This window comes from Rhyacophila brunnea, unplaced genomic scaffold, assembly GCF_057557595.1.
Source record: "Rhyacophila brunnea isolate RB1 unplaced genomic scaffold, BYU_Rbru_1.0 scaffold_22, whole genome shotgun sequence".
Taxonomy (NCBI): Eukaryota; Metazoa; Arthropoda; class Insecta; order Trichoptera; family Rhyacophilidae; genus Rhyacophila; species Rhyacophila brunnea.
Genome location: NW_028232882.1, coordinates 32,484,088 through 32,502,142, shown reverse-complemented (window position 1 = coordinate 32,502,142; position 18,055 = coordinate 32,484,088). Strand labels below are relative to the sequence as shown.

At 33.8% G+C, this 18,055-nt stretch overlaps 1 protein-coding gene across 2 annotated transcripts in view; it reads left to right on the top strand.

Moving 5' to 3' along the window:
* The window catches only part of LOC147070371 (royal jelly protein-like protein), a 78,456-nt gene extending 60,734 nt beyond the window's left edge, over window positions 1-17,722 (top strand). Inside the window, exons 6-9 of one of the 2 annotated variants that reach the window (XM_085949803.1) lie at window positions 4,430-4,598; window positions 6,594-6,784; window positions 10,424-10,669; window positions 16,557-17,722. In XM_085949803.1, the coding sequence (XP_085805929.1) occupies window positions 4,430-4,598; window positions 6,594-6,784; window positions 10,424-10,669; window positions 16,557-16,739 (789 nt within the window). In that variant the 3' untranslated portion in view covers window positions 16,740-17,722. The remainder of the gene's footprint in view (window positions 1-4,429; window positions 4,599-6,593; window positions 6,785-10,423; window positions 10,670-16,556) is intronic. The other variant, XM_085949805.1, reaches the window with a different exon arrangement.
* Window positions 17,723-18,055: the final 333 nt, after the last annotated feature.

The following is an 18,055-nucleotide window of genomic DNA, read 5'->3' as shown; positions in this document are numbered from 1 at the left end:
GTCACATTGACGTATTTGACACGTTGCAGACGAGACGAGTTTTGATGTGCGAGTCGGCTAACAGTTTTATAAGAATATTGCATGACGTTATTTTGTTGACTGCAAGAGCTTTAAGTTACCAGTTTAGCATTTATGTTTAGTCAATCTGTCGTATGGCATCATCGCGATGAGTATTGCAAATGTCCAATATATCCGAGGAACCAAAATCCTCTCGAATATGGAACACTCGTATACACAGAAATGGCACAGAGAGCAGACTAAATGTTCTTGACCCTGCATCACTCTGAGAGATAAGATAATATAACCAACAAGTTAGTTTGCAACCAAACCAATTTACTAGACATTGTTTTGTTGAAATAGAAATGGCCAGTAGACAGCGGTGATTTTCTTTGACGCATATGGCGCAATCGTTTAGTCAGAAGATTTAAAAGAGGGACTTGAAACAGTACATACGATTATTAAATTTAACCAAAATTTTAAAACATGCGAATCTCTGACAAAATGAAATACTACCCAAATCATAACAAAATCAATGCAACTAACATCGAATTCCCATGAAGATCCGTAACTACTTGAATACAAAAATAAACATATTATTGTCTATGGCATCACTGCCATGTTCAATAATTGAAGAACTAGATAGAAGAACTACTCAACCCTCAAAAGCTTATTCTGAGATATGCATTTTCTTACTGGTATATAATATATTTAGATATTTATGGTTTTGATATAATATTTTGTCACAATATTGTCAGTATAGGGTAAATATGAGATTATTTCACTTTGGGTATAATAATCACTCTCTGAATCATTACTAACTTATTATTACTAACATCTAAGTTTGATTCAGCTTCTTGGTGTTATATGGAGTCTGTTTATGGTTAAAAAAAATATGTTTCAAAATATCTCACAACTTTGACAGATGAAAGTGAGGTTAGAATTCTACGAAAATGAATGAATAATGTCAGATGGAAGAACTACGTGTGAGATGCCCCAAGTTAAATGTATATAGCGATCTATAATATTTACGGAAATATTTTTTGAACGCCGGTAGTCAGGTTATGAACCTTGCTAAATTGTGATTTAAGTTGTTCTTCTATCAAGGTCCTCAATTATTGGATTGAGAATTGATATATTATTGTTTTTTTACGAAGTACGTTGGTAGTTAGAATTTACATTTTTTTTGTTTATCGTTGGGACCCACCAATGCCAGTATATAATGCTTCTTCTTGGTCGTACACTCATGGCTGAGGGTCGTGACCACGTTTGAATATCGTCATCCTTTGAGAGACCAACACTTTCCGTGCTTCTCGATCTTCCGCTTCTCTCAAGGCAGAATGGATGGTGCCTCCCGTCAACTCTTTCATTTGGTCGCTCCAGCGCGCAGACGCTTTTTCTCTGCTTTGCCTTCCCTGGAGGCCACCCAAAACCACAATATGTCCAAAAAACTGCAGAATTCGTCTCAGACATATTGTCGAGAGCCGTTTCTTTATATACAGTCTCTGGATGATTGACTGGTTCGTCCTGTGCTCCGTCCAAGAAATACGAAGCATTCGGCGCTAACACCATATCTAAAAGGCATCAATTGCCTTCCGTTTCTTTGACTTCAGGGTCCACGACTCGACTCCGTATAGAAAAATCGAGCTAACTTTAGTTTATAGCTAAATACGCGTGACAATTAAAGCATATCCTAATATGATAATATAACTTCAGGAGAAAATCATGGACACTCTATTCAGCAAATAGGTATACGCAAAAAAATTAAACGGAAAGCTCCACGGAAGACACTCTTGAAGTAAGCTTGTAAAAAGGACGGAAATGGAAATCAAGAACTTTTTTTCACTCTCCTTTTTTCTGAAAAATTTTAAACGTTCGAGGGTTAAAAACGCTCAATTTAACGACGTCGCCGGATGCGTTTTTTTCAGACTAAATGCCTACTCAAAAACGCTAAATCTCTCAAGAAAACGCCTGAAAAAGGAAGTTGCCAGTTGTGGGAAATAATTTCGGAAGATTTTATTACGCGAAATAGATTTTATTTGACTAGTCATTTAAAAAAGAGAGCAAAAGAAGACGATAAGATGTATTTATTCGATAGCTACTTAATTTAACAATATGGTATCTCTACTTTTTACACACCTGCCTTTTATAATTAATTTCTCTTGCATTCTTTTTGGTTAATTCATCATTTACTCAACATGCCACAACGTTATGCAACGAGGTAAGAAATAAGCCAAAGAAACGACTTATTCACGGTGGTCAAATAAAATTATTACTATATAAAATTAATTCTAAACATTTCTTCATCGTTGGTGAAAATAAATATTTGTTTTTGGCAACGTTTCTTCTTTCAACTTTTACTGTAGTGCTGAAAATAAAGCCAGGGCCATTTTAAGAGCGGCTATCGTGGTGAACCACCAAGATAAGATGCTGAGATTTCACATGAGCGTAGCCCCGAACCGAAGGTGTGCTTACATACTGCAGTCCGCAATTTAGAAGAGATCTTTATTTAGAGCGGAATGCAGAAACATTTGTCATAACTAAAATGTTCTTAGCAGAAAACACTATGCAGAAACATTGTCCTTTAGATCATTTCTATTGTAAATAATACCATGTTTAAAAATTTTCTTTCCTATAGTTTAGGTAAATTATTTTATAATAATTGTTAAACGATGATAAAAATATGACAACTGTATTTTATAAATGCAATAACTATAAATACATATTAATATTTATTATATTAATATTTATTATAAGTCCATTATACGTGATTGCACAGGCACCGCAAGATATGTTTTTAACATGGTAACACTAGCGTCAAGTGTCATTCTATCACCTGGCATCTTGTATTTCTGCGGGCTGGCGTATAAAAGTAAAATAATATTCTGCAAATACATGCCAAACGAATTAACACTATCAATATCCATATTGAGATACATTGTTAAATGAATTTGAGTGTATGGACTGTTTTATAGACATGCGAATTTATTTTGACAGCAGCTGTCAGTGGTAAATGGTAATACAGAAGAGGGCGTGTTCATAACAAAAGTAGTCTATGGTTAAGGATTCCTTAACTCTATCCTCAGGATTGTCTATAGTTAAGTCATGCTTTTCGGTGACTTATCCTTAGGATCGAAATCTTAGATTGTGCATACCGCTCTTAGCTACGTATTTTTTTCGACTTATGCGAGGTATAAATAATGAGAACTCTGCCATTCTGGGCATTGTTGACCTGTGTGTCCCTGATAACTATCTTAGAAATATAGAGCATCAGTAAAGTTGTTTATTCTCCCAAGGTTCAGAACCAACCTGCCACTGGTAATGCCAATTCGGGAGGGCGATAACTATGTTCAACAAAATTGCTTCGGGTATTGATATATTCCACTTGCGTGAGAGTGAGCTTAGGTGGACGCTATTTTATAAATTCTCAAACCTTAGAAAACTCGGTGTACTTCTTTGAACTTCTATAGATGTATAATTGTATTTTCACTGCTTTTGTGTGTTTATATTATGTTCTCTTTTTATATTTTCATTTTTATCGTTTTATTACTTTTTTCTTTACAATAATGTTTCATGTCATATTGTGAACGTCTGAAACTTATAATTTGTAATATCCAAAATAGGTTAAAAAAAATATCGGTATGTGTACTTATGTACGCGTGTTAGAAATTATACTTCTTTGGCGTAACAAAACAAAAATTGTGATAAACTAGATTCTTCGACTAGCTCTTAATTATCTTGTTAAAATACACACGTAAGAAAACGGACCGCTTATTGAAGCACCATTGGTTTATTTCTATGAATTTTAGCTTATATTACCAAATTATATAAATATTTATCGTTGTTTTTATTTTTAAAGTAACAACTGCCACTATGACGTTTAATCGTTTGTTTACGTAAGGAATTGCAAATGGCCGACAATAATAAATTTGCTGTCTAGGCAACGGAACAAGTCTGAACTATAATATTATACTGTATAATCGTCACGATTGCAGTATCATACTGTGGCGTAAAGGTAGTACGTTCGGCTGATAACCGAACAATCGGTGTTTCGAATCCAATCAAGTGCGTTTTTTTCCGTGTGATAAAATAAATTATGTGTTACATGTCACACGCCAAAAATACACTCTGATCTGATTTCCCATATGCGCCAAAATAAGTATAACTTCAAAAATAAATTGAAATTGAATTAATTGATCTGAGCCTATAACATAATAGGAAAAAGGAATTTAGGAAAGTTAGCAGAAACAAATTTGAATCCGCCTAACACAACGATAAATATTTCAAAGTATTATGCAACTCGAATGCAATATAAATTATAAAAAATATGTGTTACATCGCGGCCGGTCACACGCAAAAAATACACTCTGATCTGTTTTCCTAAACGCGCCAAAAGAAGTATAACTTCAATAATTGTGTTGTATCTCAACAGGTGGTGGATGTCCGCAACCCAAATGAAGGATGCTCTGATACCTTCGTCTACATGGCTGACGTGTCGGGATTCGGAATGGCCGTCTTTGATCTCTCCACTGACACCTCATGGAGAATCGAGAGCAAGCTCTTCTACCCCTACCCGACGTCTGGAACCTTTGAAATTGATGGTAAATAACACCAAATTTTAACGTCAAACGTCAAAAATTATTACGTACACTAGAATGATGTCTTCAAACTGTACGCCATATGCCCATATAGCTCCCGGAGTTGGAGTAATTTAATCATACATTTAAATTTTACGTAGCTATTTATATTATTTGATGAATTTGAGTCTTTGTGTACTGACTGTAAAATATAGATATTTTTATTGTCACTTCCATGCTGGGGTTATAATGGTTACCTACCATGATCATTAGAGTTTCTTTCTTCCAATTTGAGGATTGATTGAGCTCCATGGTAAACCTGACCAATCTTGACATGCATTTAAGAGGGTGTGACTAAAGAAAGAAGATACATGTCTACATTAAAATATATACATTTGGCATATAATTATAGAGTTTTAAACACATTATTAAGAATTAGTAATTACATTCATGCTGACTTTATAATAAATACTCGTATATTACAATGACATCTATAAAAATCAAGCAACATGTTTTTATTGCATGGCGAATGAAAAAAAAAATTAATTAGTATACCCATACCTACATGCATATATAAATTATTCATGATAGTGTGTAATGTATGATATAGATGTCGGTAATAAACAAAAAATAGTTATTGTATGTAATACCAATAATGATTGTAAGTTCAATTTAACTTATTATTGCGGAGAATAACTATTAATTATCAGATTTAACTATCGATTATATTCAATAATTGAACTAATATTATTAATCGTCTAGGAATGGTGATTTAGTTCAAAATACTATACAATATAATATAATATATTAAGTGTATCAAATACAATTTTACTATTAGAATAAGAAAAATGTAGATATCTACATAGATAATAATATTATGTTAAAATGACCGCCTTTTCAATATGAAAATTATCCAACTGTGTTTGTTGAAAATAATATATTTGAATACTTCATTTGAAAATTTAATATGACATTTATTTATAATTTGTATTTATTTTTAAAATGGTAACATGAATTCAGTGACGTCCCTAGAGAGAAGATTCTTTATACAGTATTTTTTATCATCTTTCCACGACTTCAATATCTAAGAAATGTGTTGTATGGATACATTACTAACAAAATATAGACTGTAATTATTCGCAAATCTGCTCATGTCGTTTCTGGTCACCAAAGACGCCGAAGGGCAACGGAAGTAAACTAGACGTCGCGAACCCAACGAAAAATATAGCCCTGATAAACCTTTTATGTTAATTAATACATTATGTTTCTAACCAGTAAGCTGAATGTTTAATGGAAAGATATTTTCGATATTACTAAGCTTAGGTACCTAGCTATTTCTCCTCGGTTTGCCGCCCTTCGATTAACTGCCGCCCCCAAGCGATGCTCAATCTGCCTATCCCCACGGGACGTATGAATTATATTATACTATTACAATTTCGGCCGCCACATCATTATCATGTATATAAAGATAATCGATTTGTTTCTGCTTAAGTATTTAACTCACAGAAAGAGTCGTGATCCTCACCCCCTCGTCTAATTTATACACAAAGATTTTTCCTAGTAGGCAATACATCTGAAATATTTTCAAATTATCTATATTCAATATAAACAATGTTACATTTTTAAATCTTGTGAATACGCCGTAGAATAAAGAAACAGTTTAATAAAAATATTGCTATGTGCACGTGCGTTATAACTAATATTTGGAGTGATCCTGGCGTCAGTTAGTAATTATGGCACTTAATTGATACCTTGGTTTTAAAAAAAAATACAAAATCTGATAGCCAACATTAACGCAATTTGGTAATTATTTCATCTAAGAATGATAGTTGAATTCGTTGTACCTAATTAAGATGGTAATTGGCGAGAATCCAGTAGTTGAAGGTTCAAGTCCCGTCGGGCGTCGTATTTTTTTTTTTTTAAAAAATATTTTTTCTAGTATCTCTATATTATTTGAGTGTTTTCTAATGATGTATATTTTATAACTAATGGTTGATTAACATTTTCACGTACCAACAGGGGAAAACTTTGACCTTATGGACGGAGCATTTGGCCTGGCCCTGTCTCCATTGCGAAGCCCAACTGCTGACAGGTTCTTGTACTTCCACTCCCTGGCATCCCATACAGAAAACAAAGTCAACACAGCAGTTTTGAGAAATTCCTCAGCCTGGACTGGTCCTTTCCCAACTGCCAACCCGAGAGATTTTGAGGTAATTTAATGATAATATTTAGTTTCTCAGCTTGAATTTTTCCTAGTTTGTTTCAAATGCCATTATTAAGGTAGGTACACACTGTTGAGAACCAACACTGTTCTAAGATATTCGTATATCGAAAATATGTTAAGGTTTATGACAGAAATCGATGCTCAGAGTAAAAAGGTGTACACTTTTAAGCTTTTTTTTTTGAAAAAAAATCAAGAAAAATGGTAAGTTGCCAAAGCTGCTTCCGAATCTCATTTTTTTTTTAATTTCTCGAATTATCGAAACTCTCATTGTAGCCCAGCGGCTTTAGCTAAAGCGACCTAGCAAAAAAGTTACGCTGTTTTATTTAAAAGTATTAACTTTGGCATGATGGATATGCATAAATCTTAATAGTCGTTTTATGATATGAGTCGCTTCAAAATGTATCCAGAAGTCCCTAAATTCCAAAATTGCGTAACAATTTCAATTCTCTACAATTACTGTCTAATTTGATTAATTTTCAATTTCGTTATGTATTTTATAGTGCTGAATAGTGATTTTTAGTTAAACTTGATATTTTACTATTGGAAGCCAATCATACCTATACGAAGACGGTAGTCAAAATTAAAATTTTATAAAGCTATTTTATGACCTATAAAATATGTTTATGTCATTCCAAAGTTCATGCTTATAAACAAAAGTGGATATTTCGTTAGGTTTTCCAAACTATGCTACCAGGGACTATTTATGATTTTTTAAAGATCTCGAGACGATAAATTTCGATCACAACCTCTAAAAATATGTATCTTTTCTGTATTTGGTGGTAGTTATAATTTCTAATGGATTTTTCACTCATATAATCAGGTAAAGAAATTCTGTCCTATAGCCATCTCTATTCTGATCATGATCCATGGTCTGGATTCAGGTCTTCCTGTAGATAAGAACCAAGGTATTTCACAGGATTCATCGTCTTATTTGTCGGTATATAGTTCATATTAGACACCAAAAGAAATTTTGACAAAATCTCACATATTTTTGTTTGATTCTACAATTTATGAATTGAGCCCATATCCAGAAAACAAGCGTTATCCTGAAAACGGCGGTCAGAAATTTCAGAGAAACATTATTTCAGTTACGGATAAACAGCGTGCAATCAATGACATTAATATGGACGAATAAAAATCGGGGAATAAAAATGACACTCACTTTTTGTCGGGTCTGCCGAATAGCATAATCTGTTCTAACGCCATTACAATAAAGGTGATATTGCAATAAATTTCCGATGCTTTTAGTCGGGTCTGCCGAACGGTTCGGTTCAAACGGGTTCGCTAAAATGAACATTGACACTAGAAATACTATTCTAACGCCATTAAGGTGATATTGCTATAAATTCCCGATGCGTGATGTCGCATAATGGAAATTGCGTGACGTCTACCTATACATGTGCGAATGTCGCTGTGCGTGAATTTAATTGCTAGCTACTGTATTGAGTGCGTTGTCCATTAATAATGTCATTGCGTGCAATGCATGGTCAGTTTGGACTGTCTACTGCCACCTCTTGTTCGAATATTAAAGTAATATTTGGTGAGTGCACGCATAGGTGTATGCCCCGTAATTTAAACCGTTTTACCAAAAAACAGCGTTATCACGATAACGCTCGTTTTCTGGATATGGGCTCAATAATTAATCCCATAATCCAGGGATTTCAATTCTGCTCGAAATGTAACCTAATAAAAACAATTCATCAAGTTGACTACGTATCAGTCAATAACCTACTAATTAACTAGATATAATTCATTCAGAATGTTATGATTTGTTAAATAATTATTTACACAATTGTTTGATTTAAAAATATGTAATTTATTATAGATTATTAATGGCGTATTCCATATTAGCTTTGGTGATTGTCTTAGTATAATGTCCACCTGTACAAACGGAATATTAATAGGTGAACCAGCGGGTCTATTCTACACAAAAAGCGACCATCGACAGCAATGTGCTAACGTGATAATGTGTTAGTATTTGTTACATACATTTTATATTGAAATATTATAATTGTAATTATATTGTAATCAGTTAATCAGTCGAAACTGTCTCTATATCGCTCATGCTCTAAATTTTAGCTTAGGCAGGGTGCATTCCGTTAAAATATATCATTTATTGCCACAATTAATACCGGCTAATTATAATTGTTACAATATGTGTTGATAATTTGAGACAAACATACCCTAGTTAGCGGTTTTAGCGGACGAAAGCAGCCTTTTGTATAGAATAGACCCGCAGCACCTAGTAAATAATTATGCATACTCAAAAAAGTGTTAATAATTTTACTATAATAATGATTTCCAATTTACTAAACTTATATACTAATTAAGTAATACATATTTTTTTAAACAGTGTGGACATCAATCATTTAAAATCAACATAAAACATTGTCATCGTCATGAGCCTTGATGACTTCCTCGTTTGATGAAAGCATCAATGAATGTAGAAATTGTGATTTTTCAACTTTTAAGTTTCTTGAGATTCAAGTACATAATATGCCTGAAATCAAAAATATTTATTTTCTCGAGAATTTAAGATTGGTGGTTTTTGATTTTGAAATGAAATTCAAATTGAAAAAGTTTATTCACGAGAAATTCGATTCTATTCAATTGAAAGTAGAGAGCCTATTTCGGGTATAAGATATCATTATGTTATTGGACAGCTAAGGGCGCAGACACACGGCGTTAGCCTAGTGACAATTTCTCGAAAATCTATGAAGATTTTTCTAGAAATGAGGATTTTAGATACTTCGGACAATTATTTTTCGAGATTCGAAATTGGCCTTTTCTAATTATTTATCAAAAAAATCTCGATACGAAATTTCAAAATCAAAATTCCACAAAATGAATACGTTGCCTCGATTTGTTTTTTGACTGATGTTGCCTGCCCATTTCACTTCAAAGTCTTTACGTAGGTACTGTAATACACTGACGAAGGGTGGAGGTAGGCTGTTAATTTCCGATAGAAATAGTGCACACTAAACGTTGTCAGTCAGACATATTTGTTTTCATTGAACTAAGACTGTGATGTGTAAATAGTGTTTGTTAGTTTTTAAAATTCAATTAAAACCTGCCTAATCCAAGCGATAGTAGATAATAGTCAAAAAAATATTCGTTTATCTATAAAATATTCAAAATTATACCATTCAACGATACATACTTTAAAATATTTTATAGATAGAAAATATTTTTATCGATTACGGTTTGGGTAGGCTGGGCATAATGAAATTTAAAAAAACTAACCAACACCATCTGCAATATGTTTTCCTAATTCATCGAAAACAAACTTGTATCTCTGAAAAAGTGTGCACTATTTTTGTTGGACCGCCCATAGCGTACCTAAACTATTATGGCATGGTTTAGGCAGGATTTAATTGAATTTAAAAACTAACCAGCACCATCTCTAATTGTATTCTTAGTACAACAAAAACAAATATGTATGACTGACATAGTTTAGTGTTAGCACTATTTATGTTAAATTCTAGGAGCCTACCTCCACCCTTCGCCACTGCTGTGTTAGGTTTATCCACAACTATATTTTCTTTCTTCATACGTGTATTTATATATTGATCTCTGAGTCTTGTGCCCTACATGCAATGATCTTTAATTATTTGTCATTTTTCAGTTATTCAGGCAGACGAGACCATCCCAAGCAGCGGCGCAGGCGATGGACCGCAACGGAATTCTATACTTCGGCATGGCGAGCCCTATGTCCATCAGTTGCTGGGATATAACCACTCCTTTCGGCCCAAAGAACTTTGAAACTATCGCCCAGAACTCAGAAACTCTTCAATTCGTCAGTGGAATAAAAGTCGTGAATAACTTGAAGGGAGGCCAGGAGCTATGGGCTCTAACGTGTCGTTTCCAAAAGGTACATATAATATATTATTAATTAGTATTTACAATGTCGGTTAATTTTGGTAGCAATTCTTATATGATTTTTAACAAAAAATATAACTGTTATTATCGATGGGTAAGTGTACAATTTTTGTATATCAAGTAATCTTGTAACAATAACACTGGGGATTAGGAGATGGCTGAAGAGATAAGGAGTGGAATGGGACTATAAATGGCCCAACCACCTACTTTGATTTAAAATACAAAAGCCGATTGCCAATAGTATCCAACTCAATTATTTGGAAAGCGCTTCAGACAGTATTATAAGGGCCACTAGTTAAATTTACCTATAGCATTGTGATCGTGGGCGCGAATCCCTTAGTGTGAGGCCTCAGTGCCAGCGTTCGGCGCAGCGTCGAGCGTTCTGCGCAACTCAAACGTATAACCGTATAAATTTATAACCAAAAAAAGACATTGTCTACAAACATTTTCACACACGGTTATACGTTTGAGTTGCGCAAAACGCTCAACGCTGCGCCGAACGCTGCCACTTAGGACGTACACTAAACTTAGAGATGCAGGTTCGATCCTGCTGAGTCGTATTTTTTTCTATTGGTTATATAAATAATGTTCTTAAAAATGTTTTTAAATTATGTATGTTTAATAAAAAGAATGTTACATTCTTAAATCTTGAGAATTATTCGTTGAATAAAAAATAGTTAATAAATTCATACTTAAAATTTAGTTATAATAAACATTTAAATGAGGCTCTAGTATATTCTCAAATATTTAATCTTGACGTATATACAATATTTTACAACATAAAGGAATGATAACATTAATTCCACTAAGAACTTGACATATTATATAATATTATAACATTTATAACGTAATGTGTTGTACCTACATCGATCGATACCTCGTCGTTGAGTTGTTAAAACCTCCGATGTGACAACATTAAAATTTCACAGGTGAGATAAATTACTACTCTTAATCTAAATAACAGGTAGTAAAAGGTTCATCGAGTGTTTGTAATAGATACGTTGTGATTACTACGTACATTGCGTAAAGTATTTATAACGATCTTATTAAAATGACTCTTGAAGCTTAGTAAGATGCCATGTCTCACAGCCATACAGGAGCACAGGTAGCACGCACGCGTTAAACAAACGGCTTTTGAGCTTTGAGAATCGATGTCTCCGCCGAATCTTAGGGGTACATTGGTACGACCGCGCTACAATCACCCGAGTTCGTGAGCAGACACAACGGCCTTCGGTGATTGAAGTTATCACGAAGAGACGATTTACGTGGCTGGGACACGTATTCCGGATGCCGCCAAAGAGTGCGGCACTTCGTACCCTTGTGGCACAGCCTCAAGGGTTCCGTCGCCGTGGCCGGCCCTCCCTCATCATGCAGCGGTGCTACAAAAGCGATCTACGTGCTGCAGGTCTGACATGGCGGGAGGCGCAGGAGTTGGCGATGGACCGAGGGAAGTGGCGCCAAGTTGTGCTTGCCCTATGCCCCAATTTTGGGACGTGACAGGGTGGAAGAAGAATTAAAATGAAACCATGAAAGTTGAACTGTAAACCATGAGGTTTTGGTAGTGAATAGATGATTAAAGGATTTATTAAACAAAGCAATGTTAAACGAATAAACATAAAATATTTTTTTAAATTGTCGCATTTGATATTTTAACAGCTTGATGACTATATTATAACAAAATATTGAAATCTCAAGAAAATTTTATTGTTTTCTTTCACGTTTCACGGAACCGGAAAGAATATGCATAATCAATTAGAATATTCCGTACTAAATTATTAATCATGAAAGTGTTACTAAACGTAAAATATCGCCCAGAACTGGCGGTTGACTGATCGCAAAAAATGTTTCCATTAAGGCCATACCTTAGTTGAGACACGGTCTAAAAAGATCGTCGCTAGGCGATGCGCGGATTGCGGGTCGCGGGTGCAAATGAGGCATGTCAAACCAAATATAATTTGTCTTATAAATCCAACATGTGTCCATATAATGTTCTGTTTATTGTTTTATCAGTAACAATAATAATATATTCATTGATATGTTTTCTTTTTAAAGTAAATGGGTAACGTTTTAAGTCATCTTTACACGATTTAAGAATTATTACGGCCGTCGCCATCACGAAGCAAAATGACGTGTTTCCAGCTCTATATTCTCTCTCCGAATGGGAGCGAGTGCAAAATTTCGTTGCGCCTATGGTCGAAAATTATTTGCCGTTTCACTGATGAATCACCTTAATGGTAAAATCTGAGGCATATTAATACTACTGATTTTGGTCATATAAAACACATGAAGTCTCATTTTAATGAGAAGATATTAAATAATTCATGAAGATGTTAACCATTATTATTTACTTATTATTTCATACTGAAAATATATATGATTATGAATGTATCTATAATTATATATTTTATATATAATTATATAATTTTGAAAAACCTCAGAAATATCTAGAAAAGATTGGACCGAGTGGGATTCAAACTAACGCCTTTCACAGGAAAGAGGTGGATTTTAATGATAAAAATATTCATAAAACATTATGTGCTAATAAAAATCTATCTTTTTAGTTTTTTTTTAATTTAAATCGGTTTTTACGAGAAATGGGTAAGTGGTGTCAGATTATGGACACATTATTATGTAATCAGTTGAGCAAGTGGCTAACATCCATTTCTAGTAAAAACAAAAATCTGTTAATACAAACCTTCCACCAGTGGAGGCCCATATGATCTTTTTATGATTGGACACGGTCAAAAATATATTATACTAGCTGAAGTACCCGGCTTCGCACAGGGTCGCTTCGTGGTTATATTTATCTTAGATATTTAAAAAATAATAAGAGGTAATTATTTTTTTAATATTAAAATATCTGTGTAATACAATATATCAATATGAAAATAATTCTAATAGGAGTAAAGTCAAACAAAAGAACACTAAATTAAAATCGAATCCAAAATATGCAAACGTTATTAATGTTATTAATATGCAGTAACAAACCAAAATTGGATGGAACAAACTTTGTATTTTATATAATACTAATTTAGAAACCTTCGCAGGTGTGCGCACAACTTACAAAAATTTCATCGCAATCAGATGAATGGTATAAGAACGCATATGAATAGAAGAAGATAGAATAGATGAAAAAGAAGAAGAAATGGTTGTCTCAATTTAGAAACCTTTGCGGGCGTGAGCACAACACTTGATCAAAATTTCATTGCAATCGGATGAATGGTATAGGAACACATACGAATAGAAGAAGAAGAAGACGATTGTACTAATTCAGAAACCTTCGCGGGTGTTGGCACAATTACTGAAGAAAGTTTTATTGCAATCGGATGAATGGAATAGGAACTCATACAATTAATAGAAGAAGAAGATGGTCGTACTAATTCAGAAACCTTCGCGGGTGTTACCACAACAACTGACGAAGGTTTCATCGCAATCGGATGAATGGTATAGGAACCATACGAATAAAAGAAGATATAATGAAGAAGACGAAGAAGATGTTTGTACAAATTCATAAACCTTTGCGGGTGTTGGCACAACCACTAACAAAAGTTTCATCGCAATCGGATGAATGATATAGGGACCATACGAATAAAAGAAGATATAATGAAGAAGAAGAAGAAGATGGTTGTACTAATTCAAAAACCTTTACGGGTGTTACCACAACAACTGATGAAGGTTTCATCGCAATCGGATGGATGATATAGGAACCATACGAATAAAAGAAGATATAATGAAGAAGAAGAAGAAGATGGTTGTACAAATTCAGAAACCTTCGCGAGTGTTGGCACAACCACTGACGAAAGTTTCATCGCAATCGGATGAATGATATAGGGACCATACGAATAAAAGAAGATATAATGAAGAAGAAGATGGTTGTACTAATTCAGAAACCTTTACGGGTGTTACCACAATAACTTATGAAGGTTTCATAGCAATCCAATGAATGATATCGGAACCATACGAATAAAAGAAGATATAATGAAGAAGAAGAAGAAGATGGTTGTACAAATTCAGAAACCTTTGCGAGTGTTGGCACAACCACTGACGAAAGTTTCATCGCAATCGGATGAATGATATAGGAACCATACGAATAAAAGAAGATATAATGAAGAAGAAGAAGAAGATGGTTGTACAAATTCAGAAACCTTCGCGGGTGTTGGCACAACCACTGATGAAAGTTTCATCGCAATCGGATGAATGATATAGGAACCATACGAATAAAAGAAGATATAATGAAGAAGAAGAAGAAGATGGTTGTACAAATTCAGAAACCTTCGCGGGTGTTGGCACAACCACTGATGAAAGTTTCATAGCAATCGAATGAATGATATAGGAACCATACGAATAAAAGAAGATATAATGAAGAAGAAGAAGAAGATGGTTGTACAAATTCAGAAACCTTCGCGAGTGTTGGCACAACCACTGACGAAAGTTTCATCGCAATCGGATGAATGATATAGGGACCATACGAATAAAAGAAGATATAATGAAGAAGAAGATGGTTGTACTAATTCAGAAACCTTTACGGGTGTTACCACAATAACTTATGAAGGTTTCATAGCAATCCAATGAATGATATCGGAACCATACGAATAAAAGAAGATATAATGAAGAAGAAGAAGAAGATGGTTGTACAAATTCAGAAACCTTTGCGAGTGTTGGCACAACCACTGACGAAAGTTTCATCGCAATCGGATGAATGATATAGGGACCATACGAATAAAAGAAGATAGAATGAAGAAAAAGAAGAAGATGGTTGTACTAATTCAGAAACCTTTACGGGTGTTACCACAACAACTGATGAAAATTTCATCGCAATTGAATGATTGGTATAGGAACAATACGAATAAAAGAAGATATAATGAAGAAGAAGAAGAAAATGATGATTTTTCTAATTTAGAAACCTTCATGGGTGTGCATACAATCACTTACCAAAATTTCATCGTAATCTGATGAATGGTATAGGAACCATATGAATAAAAGAAAATAGAATGATGTAGAAGAAGAAGATGATGATTTTTCTAATTCAGAAACCTTCATGGGTGTGCATACAACCACTTACCAAAATTTCATCGCAATCGGATGAATGGTATAGGAACGCATACGGGACAGACACACAGACAAACAGACATACAGACAGACAGACATTCATTTTTATATATTAGTATAGCCTATACTCTTTGCGAAAGTGCAAGCAATAATTTGACAAAGTTTTATCGCAATCGGATGAACGGTATGGCAGTGCATTCAATACGAACAAACAAACACACAAACAAATATTATTTTTTACATATTAGATAGGTGCCTACCTAAATAGATCATATACGTAATTATATATATTTAACCATGATGGATGGGTGTAATAGTTATTTAACGTATATAAACGAGTACCAAAAAAACATAGTACGTATTAGAAATATATTTAAAAATATTGGTGCTAAATGCAGGGGCGGCTCTGCCGTGGGAATTCCTAGGGACCATCCCCACACCTTTACCATGCAAATATTTGTTTATGTTAATATTATTATTGATGAACAAAACATACGTAACTATTACCTTATTATAATATAGTTTTAAAAAAATGTTTTGTAAATTACTACTTTAATAATTTAATAAGTAAATTTGTAAGAATAAATTGTTGTAAATTACGTAATAAGATAACATAATAAATACTTACCATGGTGCAGTAATACATAATAATAATATGTACAAATTAAGAAAGCTATGACGTGTAGCGTGTATATTGTCAAATACATTACGGTATACGCATATTGGGGATTGATTAATATAACCCCGAGTGAGAAAAATGAGCTTTCGAGAGAACACAACATAGTTACTGGTTATAATAATTAATCCTTGAATATTTGTTTTTTCTTTAGGTAATGACCGGATCCATGGTCGTGGATGAAGTGAACTTCCGAATCCAAGCAGCCAATATCGATGACCTTGTCAGGGGCACCAAATGCGCCCGCCCAAACGGGGGCGCAGATCTCACCAATCTCGTCGGAGGTTCGACTCCTCAACATGGTTCCTCGAACTATGGCGGTGTGAGGTTTCCTTAGAGATCGAGCGCATGTCTCACCGATTGACGCACGGCTATTAAGGATGGCCGGGAGGAGTACAGCGTAAACTTGATTATCCAAATTTTGATTATACGGATAATCGACTATCCAAATTTTAAATAGGCATATTAATGTCTGGAGACACTAATAATAATATACTACACTGAAATCAGGAGAATCCATTATCCGGATAATCAATGTTGCATGTACCTTATTGTTTTTTTTTTAAATCAACCATATGCACGTGGTGATACGGATACTAATAATTATTCAACGAGATCGCAAATATATTTTCGTAACTTTGATTGTACGGATAATCAATTAAGTATATATACCTCGATTACCATTGCATGTGTTATAATTTATAATACTGATATTCAGAATATTATCTAATAATAGCTGTTGCGTCGTTAAAAACAAGTGTGTAACTTGTGTTGTGTAACAGTGAGGTTAAGAATAGGTTAAAAATATTGATTATCCGCATTTTCGCTATCCGAAATAGTTATTTATATCTCCTGTATTTTGGATAATCGAGTTTACACTTTATTATAATTATTTTATAAGTTTCCCAGAAGGAGATTTACAAAGCATTTGTTATTTTTATTTTATTTGGGATGACAGCTTATTTCTTTTTATGTTATCTTCTTCTTCTCTGGGTATAGTGGTCTTCTCGAGGAATACATCACCAACACTTTTGATCCTGAGACGTCCTCGCTGTCAACTCTATAATAATTACACCTGTTTAAATTTATTATTGAAAATCAAAAGAAAAAAAATATTATACTTACATGTTTTTAATAATTTAACAGGTTAAAAGCGACTACCTTGTACCTACGTATTATGGTACATTACAACAAACCACGAGGGTTTCAATTACAGTAATGAAATAATTACAAAAATACCCAGGTTTGCAAAAATGTATTGTAACATTAAATAAGGAACCCTTACCGGGTTATTCTAACATATCACTTAACTCCAATAGCAACAAAAACGTGATAAATAATATGATATGTCGTATTCAGTCAATGTCAGACGTGTAAATTTTTTATACGGCCTCGTTAACCGCGAGCTGTCAAATTTAAAGTCGTTGAGTAACAATTATTGAACTTTTTAAAATCCAATTGGTAATTCTATTAAGAGACATTCGAATTAGGTACTACAATTATAATTACTGAAGATAGCCGTATTGTTCATGGAATTGCTCCAAGTGATATCCGTGTTATTTTTTAGCTTTACAATTAACGTATAAGTGTTACCTACCGTGTTTACTATTTAGAATAGCCCTGGTGGTGTGAAAAGCCAATGTCTCACGGACT